We start from the raw sequence: 15000 nt of genomic DNA, 5'->3' as shown, positions 1-15000 counted from the left end.
TGGCAGTAGTACAACACGCTTTGCTGGTATTGGAAGGATTCATTGGTTATGTAGCTGGTGGCTGGACCGCCTTATCAAAAGGATCCATCCATCCCAATTGGACCGTGGCCAACTAAACTACAGCGCCTGGAAGAAACCGATGAGGGGTGTCACGAGATGAAACCATACATGATCCATGACAAGACCAGACAGTATTTGAACATTACTTTTAAAAGACGACAATGTCAAATATAAGCCTGGCCAAATCCCAGCTTTAGACGTTGTATCACGATCCAGGGATGGTGTTTGGATCTCACAAATCCTAAGTAACTTTCATCAGGCTTCTGCTTGGACATTAGCGGGAAAAGTCCTCATCCACAATCCTTATGTGAGACATGAACACATGGATTTATCTAAATTAAAAACACAGCAGCAGTGGCTGCAGCTCCAGTATGTAGTGTTAGCATGACACACAATGAGCATGTGTGTGATGAAGCTAGTTGTCAGCCGGGCGAGTAGCTAGGCGAGTATCTGGGCGCTGTGGTGTGGTGGGGTGCCACTACACCTCTAGAGCAGCTCTATGGCATACAAATATGAAGGATTATTAGAATAAGAATATCTCTGTAGCTTGGTGAATATGTGGTTAACGTTATGGAAACGGAAGTGGAGGTGCGGTTGTCCTTTAACTCCACGGCAGCCGTTCAACTCCACTGGGAAGTTTAGAGTGTGTGCAAAACATTTCATGTGCCGTTCCCATCCTGCCATATTCCACATGAAGTGTATTGTCGTTCAGAGTAGCGGGGCCATCGCTCACGGGGCCATCGCTCACGGGGCCATCGCTCACGGGGCCATCGCTCACGGGGCCATCGCTCACGGGGCCCCCCACGGAGACAGCATCTCTGTAAAGTCCATGGGTTTTGAGTGAGGTTGTGTAACGTCCTTGTCAGCAAAGTGCCATCTGTTGTGTATTGTGATGGCGATGCCACAAGAGGAACAAAAGGGAGACGGGCGGCCCAGGAGGAGAGTGTGGCGGATGAAGAGGAGGATGAGCGATGCTATTTATAGAAGGAGACAAAGCCCGGTCGGCGTGTGTCCCCTCCCTAGGCTCGTCTTTCCGTTGTACCAGATCAACACTTTGCCTCCAGCTTATTGTCTTTCGTTCAACAGAAACAAATGCTGGCTGACGCTTTGCTGACTTTGTGGGCGACCTTGGAGGACGTGATGGCCGGTCATATTGTCAACGATACATTGCAGTCCTATCACCGATGTTGTGCACAATTCCATGGGATGTGAAAAAGTGCCAATCAACATATGTTCATGACATGCACATGAACTTTTCTGTTTGGGTTTTTTTTAGTCGCATGCGAGGCGCATGATAGAGTTTGGTCATCTAGACCGCTAGCCTGCTTTAGACTTCCGACCATCACACGAATATGGATGAGCGTCCAGTGTTGATGATCCTCCATCAGCCTCCAACACCCACCCCACCCCACCCCACCCAGTCTTTGTTCTTGTCTTAAAGGGAAGCTTTGTAACGTGCTCCAGGGCAAGATGTTTGTCATGGCGTTTCCAGGGTGCTACGTTTATAGCACTCTCAAAGGACAGGTAAGTCTCAGGCCGTGTGAAGGAATGCTAAGTGGGGGGGGGGGGGGGGGCTGGCTTCATGCAATCGTACAAAGCGTAGCTGGTTGGCCTTTGCCATCGGCGCTCAGAGGCATCCATGGGCATACGGTAGGTGCTTGGATTCCATTGGCGGCCAATCAATGGGACCGTCCCGATGACGTAGTAATACTTCCGTACGTGTAGTGACACACACAGGTGTTATACACAAACACTAAGCTGTGATGATGCTAGGTGCCTTCCAATGTGCGAGGACACCACGTTATCTGAATGGCGTACGTTTGCATTTTAGCTTTGTTAGATTGGAGAAGTTTACAATTGCTTCCTCCTGTGGTTGTTCTGGCCTGGGACAGGTCCAATATAAGTACCAATTGATCATTCATTTCCCATCCCTAGTCTGCACACACGGAGACAAAGCCAAGAAAAACAAGCAAAAAGCTCCAGAAGTCTAGAAGTGCTATACCAACCCTAAGTAGAGCCATGCCAAGCCCACTTGATACCAAGAGGAGGATTGGGGCATTTGTGAGGCGGCAGTGTGGATGTCACCATGGTGTGTGTGTCTGTTGGGGGGGGGGGGGGGCAGGACGGCAGGCAGCAGGTGAGACAGCAGAGGCGTACATCAAATTAAAGAAACAAACAACATGGAGACGCTGCATAAACCAACGTTGACATAGTCCCACGGGGGCAGATATGGTCTCCATTCCACATCCACACCCACCCAACACACACACAGACAGCTGTGAGTGCCGCAAGCGTCTACAACAACAAACAGTTGAGCTACTAGAAATACCAGAGCGGGAGACGGGGCTGAAGACCTGAAAGGCGAAACCAACACAAAACACATTGTGAAGATTCCAGCAGCAACATGAACCTGATGGAATTTTTTTTTTTTTATTCAATTGGGAGACGGCACTGAAGTGTCCGGCTGACCTCTGATTAGCATTATGCTAACTGCCGCTAATGCTTCCTCTTTACTGAAGCTCCATAAAAGACAACCAAAGCCTGTGAAAGCCTTTGGTCCAAAAACGGCAATGGCGTGATTTTCCTTTTTTTTTTATACATTTGTCTAATGACTGCACCGCACCGTTTCATCAACTTGGGATGGTCACTGGAGAACCTCCTGAGGACTGAGAAGAACAAAGCTCTCCACCAACTACCTTGGACGTTCTTACTCACGGCAGCCTGATCCAACATCTTCCCAGCTCAGCGATCCCGGTGCAGACTAAGCCAAGTCGTGCAGACCCAAGCGCTTTTCTCCTTTTGTTCCCTAACAACATTGAAGCATCGTTCTGTAAAAGGTGGAGATCGATGGCAGGGGCCCACAACGGACCACCAGAAGCCCCTTAAGGGCGCCTCTTTAAATCTACCTGACAAAAATTCGCCTTTGGGGTACGTCCAAAGGGTCGTCTTTGGCGGCTCTGTGGCCAAATATACAAACATGCTATGAAGACACCTTGATTAGGAAGCCCAGTTAGAGGAATAATGGAAGGATAAGCGAGTCCAGAGTCTGGTTTGCAGGCGACCCGTGTACATCTTCACGTCTTAAGGTTCCAGTTCCTGTCCACACATGGCCCAAAGCTTGGCTACAACCACTGTAAACGTCCCCCGTCTCGTATGCCAATGACCGATGACGTCACTTCCAGAAACCAGGCTGAACTGCGAGAGCTCGTCGGTCATGGGGGGCTGCCATGAACTAGAAAAGTCACATCTGGGAATTTACCCTTTGCTTTCAAAAACGGAACAATGCAGGACAGAACTGAAGCCAAGTTGATGAATCACGTCAGGCAGCCTCCACGCAGCAACACCATTTCCTGAGGATGAATATTGACGATACGCTAACACACCAGATTGGCTACGTTTGTTTCAGGGATGCCTGAGGAAGCTCCTCCCCCTTTCCATGACAGCCCGTTAGGCACTGCTGGCACTAGTAATAGGAAGGGGTACGAGATCACATACTACAGTAGTACTACAGCGTCCTGATGTGTTTCAGCTCCAAAGGTGTGGACACGCCTTCTCGTTAAATGGCGACAAGAAGGTGCGTCCAGACCTCTGACAGCCGGCGGAGATGGATGTGATTAGGATGAGATGGAGGTACTCACGGTGAAGAAGAGGTCCATCACTCTGGTGTCCAGCAGGGCTTCCCTCCACGACTCGGTGGGCTTCAGCATGACGTTCTGTGCGGCCTCAAACATGGCGATGTAGTGGCGCCCCAGTGACCCGCCGCCGGTTAAGGTAAACAGCAGCATGAGGAGGCCTGCAACTTCCTGCTCCTCCGGCTTTCCCTCATCAGCTGACTCCGCCTCCCCTCGGCCTTCCTGTCCTCTCCTTCACCTCTGCACCTCCTCCAGGGACGCTCACCCTGCAGACAATCGCAGCGCTAATGTGCATGCCTCAGACCAGGCTCAGCCTCCAGACTCCTTCAAAGCCAGGACCCGCCCCCCTCCCGCTCCTCAGCCAATCATCCTGCACTCGCGTCCATGCTTCTCCCCCTCCTCGGTGTCCACGAGACACCCTGTCCTCATCAAGTCTTTAAATCAGTTGTTAGGAGTCCTGAAGTCCAGATGTCTTCTACCAACAACAAGCTAACTATGACCTGATGACAATCTCAAGAACTCATTTATTCCAACAAATATCACCTTGGGGTCCAATTTTAGCCAATATCATAAACGTTCCCGGATAACACGGCGGTTTGTTATTTATAGTGGAAAAGCTGGACACGGAGATGTTTGTCATAGTTGCTGCAAATAAAAAGAAAAGCTCCTGCCAATCAAGAAGACTTCTCTCAGTTCTGCTTCCAGCCCATTTTGTCATCAAACGGCCATCACCAGATTCCGCCTGCATCGTTTTACAAACTACTCCGCCGTGGAATGCTCCATCAAAGCCAAACTGCGGCAGAGGGCGGCGAGGTCGCACATTCCGGCGTCGGAAGGCCTACACTCGCTCCCGGTGTCGGCCACGCCCACGCCGCACTGCAACACGCTTTGGGCCCAAACCTTGGCACCTGTCAAAGGGTCTGCTTCAATGGCGCAGGACCACGCCTCCTCGCTCCGGCGGCCGAGTTAAGAATAGCGGCGGTGTGGGCAGACGTCCTCAAAGTGAACTTTGGCGGGGAGGGAAGGAATGAGGAAGATGGAGAGCGCTCCACCGGAGCTTCCTCACCAGGCTGAGGGACTGCCCCCACGGCCTCCATTACTGTAACGTGCTGCCATTTTCCCTTTGAAACGCCGGCCGTTAGTACAAAATACCACAGCACCAGGAGGCGGGACTCCCAGCATATCTCCCAGTACTAGCTGACCTGCACTGGCTCCCAGTTCACCTAAGATGCGGCTTCAATGAGGAAGACCAAAGAGGAGGTTTATGGATGTGGTGGAGGAGGACATGATGGAGGAGGCCAGGGTTGGATGGAGGAGGTGGGTTTGCTGGGGAGCCTTGGAGGGAAAGCCCAAGGAGGAAGAAGAAGAAGCATCTTTTTTCCAGAACATGTCAACCTTATGCTACTAAAATGTTTTTACATAATGTGTTACATTATTCTCCTAAAATTACAACTTTTGTCTTGTAATATTTATGATATTTTTGTAAAATTACTGCTGATTTTTCCTATTTCACTGTTTTGTTTTTTTAGTTTTCTTACTGGAATGAATAAACACCCACGGGCCACAGTTTGGACACAAATAGAATTATAGCCGCCTCTTCCTGCTTTGACGCCAGAGGATGCAAGTTATGTTTGTTGTCAGCTATTAATAGCAATTTGACTAAGTTTAGCTATGAATGTTAGCCATCGTTCAGGCCAAACCAAGTTTAATGACAATTTGTATGCATTGTAATTCAGGATTGGGAAAAATAAAGACTTTTGTCCCCCAATCTGTTCTTTTAAACCACTAACAGCAACATTTGCTAGGCATGCTTGGATGTTTTCATTTAGTAGGAAAATACTCTACCACTCTACCATTTAGCTTCATGTTGCCCCGCCTTACCAAAGCATACAAAATGGAGCGTTTGTGTGTGTGTGTCATGTGCATGCTTGCAGGATGATGAATGTACGCCATGGAGTGACCAGCACATGTGGTGGCGGTCGCCGGTTAAAAGGCATCACCTGCCACTACTTCAAGCCTCCAGCAGGCTACTAATAGATGCACACACCCCCCCCCACCCGCCTGCAAGACCCATGACACACGTCTACTAGGACGTGTGTCATGGGTCTCCTCACTTGCCGCAACATCGTCATCCCCAGTCAACTTTAAAGTATAGTTCCTCCACTATGACACCGTACGGTCATCATTCCTGCTCCCTTGGGTTGAAATTCCGTTCCAATGAAACTAAACAGGTCTAGCCAAGACAAGACGTGCCAACTTCCAGCTTTACAGCAGCAAAAGCACAACACAAAAGCACAAAAAGTGCAAAATCAAGGTAATACAAATCAGTTATCAGTTATATATATATATATATATATATATATATACATTATTTACAGCCACAGGGTTATTGGACAGGATGTTTAGAGAACTTTATATGATGGAGTCTGACTGCTACACGGAGTCGTGGAATATTCTACGGCATGCTAAGGGATGATTCCAGTACTATTACACGGTACTTCAGCATCGGTGACGTGTGTGGAGTCAGACTTGCACCCTCGTCAGGGATTCAGCTCAGGACTTGGACTAGGCCGCTCCAAAGTCTCCATGTGCTTTGGTGGACTCGCTGCTGTCTTTTAGATCATTGTTGCACAATTCATGCTTCTGTGTATCACAGCAAAACAGCCCCAGACCATCACACTACCACCACCATGTTTGACTTTTGCCAGATGTAGAGGGAAACGGTATTTTCCCAAAGGTCTTGGGGATCATCAAGAAATTGAGACTAGCCTTAATGTTGGTTTTGGTCTTAGAACTCGACCATCCAGGCCGTTTATGCCCAGTGTCCTTTAACAGGCCAGTGAGGCCTGTCCTTTGGATGTCGCTGTGGGGTCTTTTGTGACCTCTCGGATGAGTCGTGGCTCCGCTCTTGGGGTCATTTTGGTTGACCAGCCACTCCTGGGAAGGTTAGCGACCGTTCCACGTTTTGGCCATTTGTGGCTAATGGCTCTCACTGTGGTTGGCTGCAGTCCCAAAGCTTTAGAAATGGCTCTATAACCTTTTGCACACTGATGGATCTCAATGTTCAAACAGGGGAAATCACTTTTTCCACACAAGGCCGTGTTGGTTTGCATATCTTTCTCCCTAAATACAAAAAAGTTTCATTTAAAAACTGCATTTTGTGTTCAGTTGTGTCTTTTCAATTACTTTGATGATCTGAAACATTTAAGTGTGACAAACATGCAAACAAAGGAAATCAGGAAGCGGGCAAAAACCTTTTCACACAACCGAAAGCTTTCCATACACAATCACGTAGCCATGGCAACCGCGACCAATGAGGACGAGCAGCGCAGTAGGGCATACCACACAGGAGTGAGGAATATGAAAGGAGTTGAACGGCAAGCAGCTGGCACCGTCTTGTCTTGGCAGTTCATCTTTCACGTCAGCCATTAGCCATTAGCTCTCCCTGCGTCCTCATTCCCGCTGCAAATAGCCAACAAATAGAAGAGCTCAGTAATCTCATCATTTTGCGAGCCGCCCCGACCTTGGACGGATTAGCGAGCCTCTACTGTATCCTCTATTCATTATGTCTGATCCTCAGGGCCACGCCAGCGCCTCGGCCGGCAGCCGTGTGAGGAGCGCGGCGCTATGCTAAGGCGCGTGGTGGGGTTTAAGCGACGCATCCCGCCTTAAGTCTCGCCATGTGGAATAATAACCCACCCCCCCCCCGCGGATGCCCGCAGCATCTCCTGTTGTCATCGGCCCTCCGCCTGCCTCGGCTTTGTTCCGCAGACGACGACACAGCTGTCAGCAGCAAAGTGTCAACGTTAGCACAATCCATCATTTAGGCATGCCTTAGCATACGCCTTCAAATGTCTCGAGTAGCGCCGTCATTACTTATGATGCCAATATGCCACATGGGAAGTCCATTAACAACAATGTATTGTACCATGGTACATTATTGGTACATTACGTGGTACATCAGAGGTACCTAGACCACTAGACATATAATGTCATTACGGTACATTACAGGTATATTAGCTATGATACATGATGGTAAAACGATACCTGAGGTATAAAGCTACATTAAAAACAATTATATGTAGTCATCCCTCGCCACATCGTGGTTCAAATTTCCCGGCTTCACACTAGCACGATTTTTAAAACTATAAATAAAGAAATCATATTTGTTTCTTTTAAACCCATAAGCCTAGTTCTACATATACTTTGCCTAAATTCATTGTAACTGTGTATGTAGTATTCTAGACCGGTCACTAGGTGGCAGTGATTGCCGGGCGAGAGAAGCGCCAGACTTGATCCATGGAACAACAGGCAATAATCATCCTGATCAATAGGCTACGATTGGCTAGCCTTCACAAGATAAAACGCAACTCTACAACCTCACACGTCACTTCCTGTCCTCCACTCATCTGCCCACCCGTCAACAAGCGCTCCTTGGGAACACATGTACTGCAATACACAAGAGTACAAGTTTTCTATCGGTCTAAAATGGCTTCTTTTCTGGGGTTCTCTCTACTGTATTGGGGAATAAAGTAGGTGTTATTTCATATCTATCATATCTATCATATCAATCATGTTCAAACTGGATTTAGAACAGCCATCAACAGGTTTCCAATGCCAGAACTGCAAAATATTCCATTTATAAATAAGGAATACTACTTGCGGGAAATTGTCTTATGGTTGGGTCTGGACCCAATGAACCACGATAAACAAAGGGTTAGTATACATATGTATATGCTATATATGTAGTATATGTCATATTAGTACATTAATACACTGACACATTAGCATGTGTCCATGCACTTCAAGCTTCATCCAGTCTTTGTTTGGACAGAAGCAGATGAAGAGTCTCCATTCAGGTCAGGGTCAAGGAAAACATCCAGCCTCGTTTTACACACCCGTAATCCCTCAAGCGCCGATGCACTGGCACTGACCCCCCCCCCCAGTTAGCACTAATGACCATAGTACGGCCGGCCACGGGAACAGCTCCTTTTGCGGCCTGTTTTTGATTGCATGTTTGCAGCCACATGGATCACATGGACCACATGGATCACATGGATCCAGCCACGGATCCGGAGGCTGGGGAGTCCGAGTTACTGAGAGTGGGTGGGTGGGAACGTCACGCTTTAATCGGACCGAAGCGTCCTCACATTCCTGTCGGGTGAAGGAACAAAGCAGATGGCAGAATGGACTGACTTACAAATATGTGGACACATGCGGCCACGTGGCGGCGGGGGGGCGGGGGACGCGGCGACCCCATCTGTCAGCTCAGGCGGCCATTTACAGCACCTGACTGCCGCCCCGGCCCGAGTCAAGCCCGGTGCAGAGTGACGTGGTGTCCAACAGACGCCCGGGGAGCGTGCCGCCGACACACGACACCCGAGCCCAAGGGCCCGGCCTCACAAGCGAGGACGGATGGGACGCACGCCGCTCGATGAAAAACGCTCTGCTTGAAAGGAGTGTTTACTCGGCTTTGAAAGGCGGCGGCTGTCGGCCCCGCAATTACGGAGAAACCCCTGGACACTCATAGTGGCATCACACGGACGCACAGGAGCCCAGCCTCAGCCGGGCCTTCAGCAGCCTCTTTGTCCCGAAGCGAAGGACACGTGTGCTGTATGTGGAGTACGTGAAGATGTTGGTACCCTCTAGACCAGTGCTTCCCAAAGCCTTAACAGCCACGTACCCCTTTAGACGTTTGACCTGAAGCCATGTACCCCCATGCACAACAGAAACCTTATGATGTTCATGAAGTTGACATATCGAACGCAAAGGCTAAAGACGTGTATTTAGCATGATGACATGAGGATCCAGTCTGACATGATGATTAGATCGGTTATCATCCTACATATCTTTCGTTCCACGACCTCATTGCACCTGACATCACAGCACGGTCCGCCTAGCGTGGTCTACACCTAACGTGGAATGGGAGCTGACACTTTAGTCTTGGAGAAGACGCACAGACGAGCGAGCGTAGCGCACGTACCAGCGGGAGCCGGGTCACAGCAAGGTGAGGCTATCAGCAGGAACGATGCCCACACACCTCTTTGAGATGATACGTGGACATGTGATCTTCAGCCACAAACGTCCACGCATTACACAATATTGAGCCCTACAGTCACCATGGCAACCTACAGTAATTGGCTACTACGCCGTAACGCTTCGCTAACAGTCACACTAGCGTTCAAGTGAGCCGGGGAGGACAGTGGCAAGCAAAGGATATGATTGGGTGGCAGGAAGTTCCAGCTGAGCACCTGATTGGCCAGAGCCAGGTAGCGCTGGAAGACGGACGACATCTGAGCGCTGAGGTTCTCTCGGCGGCCGAACTCCTGCAGAACCTCCATGGTCAGCATGAAGATCTGGCGAAGGCCCTCCTCCTGAGGGACGCACGGGACGGTTAGCGACAATCATTGTTGATTTGGGCACAAAACGCTTTGTTTTTTCTAAACATTCACATTTCATATGCAATAATATGGATGACTCAGATGGTTTGTTGTTTATCCACTTCTCTACTGACTGGACTCGACACTTTCAGGTGCTTTTCAAAAAGGAATGACTAAATGGTTAGTGGAGAAATATGCGTATTGAGCTAATTTGACATATTCTTCCATGGCAACAATGCCTAAATGAACTAACATAGGATGTTGAACTGTCAACACTGGCCACTAGGGGTCGCCAGTTACACAGACTTGATGGCCTTGGACAATTATTGCAGCTTTGAATGACCTTTGAATGCTTTAAAAGCAAATATATGCTGTAATGGCCACATTCAGTCCCTAAGAGGGTTCCTCCTCTCCCTCTCCGTCTCCAAACTGCTACAGCTGAGGATGGTTTGACAGCACAGAAATGAGGGACATGGACGTTTGAACCTGGAAGAGGCGCTTGCAGCTGCCGTGGAACTCCATGCTGAGTCCGATGCTGCTGGTCTTACTGGAGCTGGAGAACTCGCTGAGCAGCGCCGTCAGGATGGAGCAGGCCAACGTTTGCTGCAGACAGAAGAGAAACGCCAATATGGTGGCGGCGTGACCGCTGGGCTAGCTTTAGAGGGAACTAAGTTCTACCTGTTCATTGTGTTCAATGTGGCATTGAACCATTCTATGTAATCGATTATCAATGGTTGAAAAGTGAAAGGGACGGTTTATTTTCTTTCATTGGCCCAAAGGCACATTGGCGCCAAATGAGGTGCTGCCACCTGCTGGACGTATGAGTATTAACAAGTTGGCTAGCAGGCAGCACTTTGGACTGGTCTATCTATCACGGGAACAATGTGCATCTCCATCACGGATACGCCTTCCCGCTTCCCGCATGACCTCGGAGCCACCAAGCTGCCGATACGTTAGCTTAGCTTCCACGAATAGGCCTTTAATAATACTAATAGCGTGCTAATGTTTAGTATGAATATTTAGCACGCTTGCACACGATGCCCTTCTCTTACCACTGCCGGGTTGCCGCTGCTGATGAGCTGTCCGACCTCGTGGAAGACCCCCTTGCAGCTGATGGTCTTGTCCAGGGAGCCCCGCTTGACGATGACGGCCACGGCCAGCAACATCTGCTCCCGCACGTACTTTTGCAAGCTGCATGAAGACCACAAGGAAGGATGAGGTGAAGTGGTAAACGTAGGTCAGTGCGTCGGATCGTGTTTAAGCCTGCAGAGATGACTTTGCTGGCCCTGGTGCCCCCCCCCACGCCACAGAATCCATATATGAATATTTGGTCAATTTATGTCCCGACACACAAAACAAACACATTCCAACTGTAACTCGGCTTGTTGACACACGCCATACGCCCCTGATCTGCCAGAGAAGAAGAAGACGTAGTAGGAGGGACCGCTTTTGCCAACTTAGCAAGTAATCAGACCTGTCCAGGTACTCCTTTTTCAAAAACTACTCCAGTGAAGAATGTCAGAGCGGCAAAGGTACAGAAGTTGAAAAGGTGGATTCATTAAACTGTGGCGGCGTCATGAGAAAGTTATGCATCGGTTTCAGTCTCACGTCACGGCTGTGGTGCCTTCAAGGGCCACTGAACCACCACCAACAAATAGATTAGAGCTTTGTTATTTGGAATTTGTTGCTTGACTTGCCCGGAAGACTCCAAGTGTAAGAAAACAGTATGTCTGACTTCCCGGTGGTCTTGAACGCAGCACGGGCGTCCCTCTGACTTACTTGGGTCTCTGCAAGACGTAGGTGAGGAGGAACGCCCGCAGGGACTCGATGCTGGTCTTCTCCAGCAGGATCCACTCGCGCACAACCGCCTCCATGATGGCGGTGGCCGCCTGGAACAGCACGTAGTCCACCTTGCTGGTCTCTGCAAACACCAACAGGTTTACGGGACTCTTCCAGGCACACGCAAGAACACTATCTAGAACGGGATACGTCGACCCGACCAAGCTGGGGGGTTCAGGACTTACCCAAGATGTGTTTGCAAATGGCAAAGGGGGACTTGGACTTGCGGAAAGAGAGAAAGACGTGCTCAGCATGATGCCGCTGTTCCGTGCTGACCATGGACGGCGGTGCCTGGAAAACAAACAACGGGAAAACTGTCGTGCGTCCCAGTTTCTGCTTCACAGCGTCACAGTACACGTCACTCGTGCAGCCTCCACGGCCGAGGCTGGCTGAGCCGCATCCGGCTGAGCCGCATCCGGCTGAGCCGCATCCGGCTGAGCCGCATCCGGCTGAGCCGCATCCGGTCCTCCTGGTGTGCCGCATTGTTCCATAACATCTACGTTGTGGAGCAGGATGGACAGGATGGCTACTAGCTAGCTGTACTTCTTCCAGGTCCTGGAGGGCGGGGCCTAGCTGCTAAGCTAATGCTCAGCTAGCAAGTTAGGGTGAAGACGGGTGGGTTGTTGAGTGTGCTAAACCTCCATGGTGGGGCCGGGGGAGCCAACTGTTGATCTGGGGATGCAACTAGCTTGTCCGCTCGGTGAACTAGAACTAGTTAAGGTTGTGGTAGTTAGTTGTCATGGTTGGTTTGGGACTGGCCTCTAATGGTGGCGTGGACAACTCGCTCAAGCTGTGGAAAGTACTCCTTTAGGCTGTGGTCCCTAGTTGGTGTAGCTTAGCTTGTTCAGGTTTACCTAGTTGGTGTAGCTTAGCTTGTTCAAGTTTACCTAGTTGGTGTAGCTTAGCTTGTTCAAGTTTACCTAGTTGGTGTAGCTTAGCTTGTTCACGTTTACCTAGTTGGTGTAGCTTAGCCCATTCATATATTTTAGCTACTTAGTGTAGTTTAGCTACATAAGGGTAGTTTAGCTCGTTGGTGTAGCTTAGCTAGTTGGTGCAGTTTAGCTAGTTAGTGTAGTTTAATTCGTTCATGTAGCTTAGCTAGTTAGTGTAGTTGAGCTAGTTAGTGTAGCCTAGCTAGTTAGTGTAATTTGGCTGGTTAGTGTAGTTGAACTAGTTAGTGTAGATTAGCTAGTTAGTGTAGCCTAGCTAGTTAGTGTAGCCTAGCTAGTTAGTGTAGTTGAACTAGTTAGTGTAGCTTAGCTAGTTAGTGTAGTTGAGCTAGTTAGTGTAGTTTAGAGAAGCTGCATCAGCTCCCAGCAGTGAGAGATGCCAACTTGACCACCGAAGAAGGAAGTTTCTGGGATTCATCCCAGCATGAAGCAGCCTTAGTGGGGGTAGGAGGACGCATGGTGTCCACTAGCGTGGCTTAATGATGGAGGAAAAGGAGGAAAAAGGAGGAGGCTCCGGCCACACATCGCTCACGTTACTCGGGTAGAAAGTGTCCACTTTTCTCCACCAAATGAGCGACCACCGAAGCCCCTGGACGCCCCCTCCCCCGCCTGCCGAGGCGAGCTAACGAGCCGCTAGCCTAGCCCTCGATGGCCGCCCGATAAGAGGGAAAGTCTCACCATTAAAACTTTGGCAGCGTTTTCCAGCTGTGTGATCACTTCTGGTGCACCGAGCGCCGCCATCATGGTCCCTCCGCAATGACGTCAGACGCAAAGCATTGTGGGTCACGGAGGGCGCCACTTCCCTCTCACACACGAGGTCACGTCCTAAAAAGATATTTTTATTTTTCATTCTACTTCATTTTGTTTATTTATATTTTTACAGTATTTTTATTTGCATTTTTCAATATGTTTTATTCTAAAAAACAGATCAATCTACCTAGACGTATTTTAAATTTTTTTTAATGTCAGCGTTATTACTATTATTACTGTTATGATACAATGTTTGTAATAAAGCATTTTTCATTGCCGCCTGGAGGGTCCTCGGCATTTTGTGGAGAGAAAAATACTCCCTGTTCTGTACTTGGAGGCTATTGAGCCATTAAAGTAATAACAGTGACACCTAGTGGCCAATATAGAATACTACATGTCATCGCAACATCTTCGAATGCCTCACATTTGTATTTCAGTTCATTTGGCCATTTTAAGCTGGAAAATGCTTCACTTAATTCGGTAACATATGCATTATTTTTACCAATAATAGACTGTATTCACCCCCAAAACGATGATGGTGATGGACCCCTCCATGGTGTGTTGAAATAGCATTCCGTCTGAGGGCCACACTGGAAAAAAAGCTGAGATTTTGGGAATGAGAGTTACACATTTAGGAGACTAAAGTTGTACATTTACCACATAAAAAAAATAAAGCAGAGTCTGACTTGGTTAATTTAATTTATACATACATTTTACACACAGAGACAGTGACAGCCCCTTGACAAATGTGAAAAAACAGACATAGCCGTCCACACAAAGAATAATAATAATAATAATAATAATAATAATACTGTGTAGACATTTGGACATGAGCACGCTGGGAAGTAGAAAGGAAATACAATGGGTGGGTGGGGGGAGGTACAAAAAATATGTATATCTGTATAAATAGAAATGTCAAGATGAACGGTATCATCCATGATGGAGCACGGACGCTGGGTAGCAACCACACCAAGAGGATATGAAAATAAAACCTGAAGCAAGCAGGAAGTCAGTCAATGATTGTCAGTCATCACATTACAAGCCCAAAAAACTCAACAAAAGGTATGAGAACTCTCTCTGTGGTTACACAGCTTTTGGTTCTTCTTTGTTTTCAAATGACGAGTCCATCTGGTATACATATATCTATATTTATATCTATATTTATATCTATATTTATATCTATATTTACTCATTTTCAAAGGGGTGCAGTCGGTTGCTGATGTAACCTTAAAGGAAAACTGCACTTTTTTGGAATTGTCTCTCGCTGTTCTGCATTCTAAAGATACACAAACAGCTAAAAAAGAGGCCGCTAAGAATGCAAGTGGTGGCATTCCGCCTTAAATTCCTCCTGAAGGCGCAACCGAGGCTCCGCTTGGGAATGGGACCTGT

General features: G+C 48.4%; 1 protein-coding gene across 1 annotated transcript in view; it reads right to left on the bottom strand.

Annotated features, from left to right (window-relative positions):
• Nucleotides 1–13678, bottom strand: part of xpo4 (exportin 4) — a 28189-nt gene extending 14511 nt beyond the window's left edge. Inside the window, exons 1-7 of the mRNA XM_058082669.1 lie at nucleotides 13540–13678; nucleotides 12097–12202; nucleotides 11852–11993; nucleotides 11125–11263; nucleotides 10559–10675; nucleotides 9914–10066; nucleotides 3699–3812 (exon numbers count right to left, since the gene is read on the bottom strand). Of these exons, the coding sequence (XP_057938652.1) occupies nucleotides 3699–3812; nucleotides 9914–10066; nucleotides 10559–10675; nucleotides 11125–11263; nucleotides 11852–11993; nucleotides 12097–12202; nucleotides 13540–13605 (837 nt within the window). The 5' untranslated portion in view covers nucleotides 13606–13678. The remainder of the gene's footprint in view (nucleotides 1–3698; nucleotides 3813–9913; nucleotides 10067–10558; nucleotides 10676–11124; nucleotides 11264–11851; nucleotides 11994–12096; nucleotides 12203–13539) is intronic.
• Nucleotides 13679–15000: the final 1322 nt, after the last annotated feature.

This window comes from Doryrhamphus excisus, chromosome 9 (assembly GCF_030265055.1).
Source record: "Doryrhamphus excisus isolate RoL2022-K1 chromosome 9, RoL_Dexc_1.0, whole genome shotgun sequence".
Taxonomy (NCBI): Eukaryota; Metazoa; Chordata; class Actinopteri; order Syngnathiformes; family Syngnathidae; genus Doryrhamphus; species Doryrhamphus excisus.
This window is presented reverse-complemented; position numbering and strand designations above follow the sequence as displayed.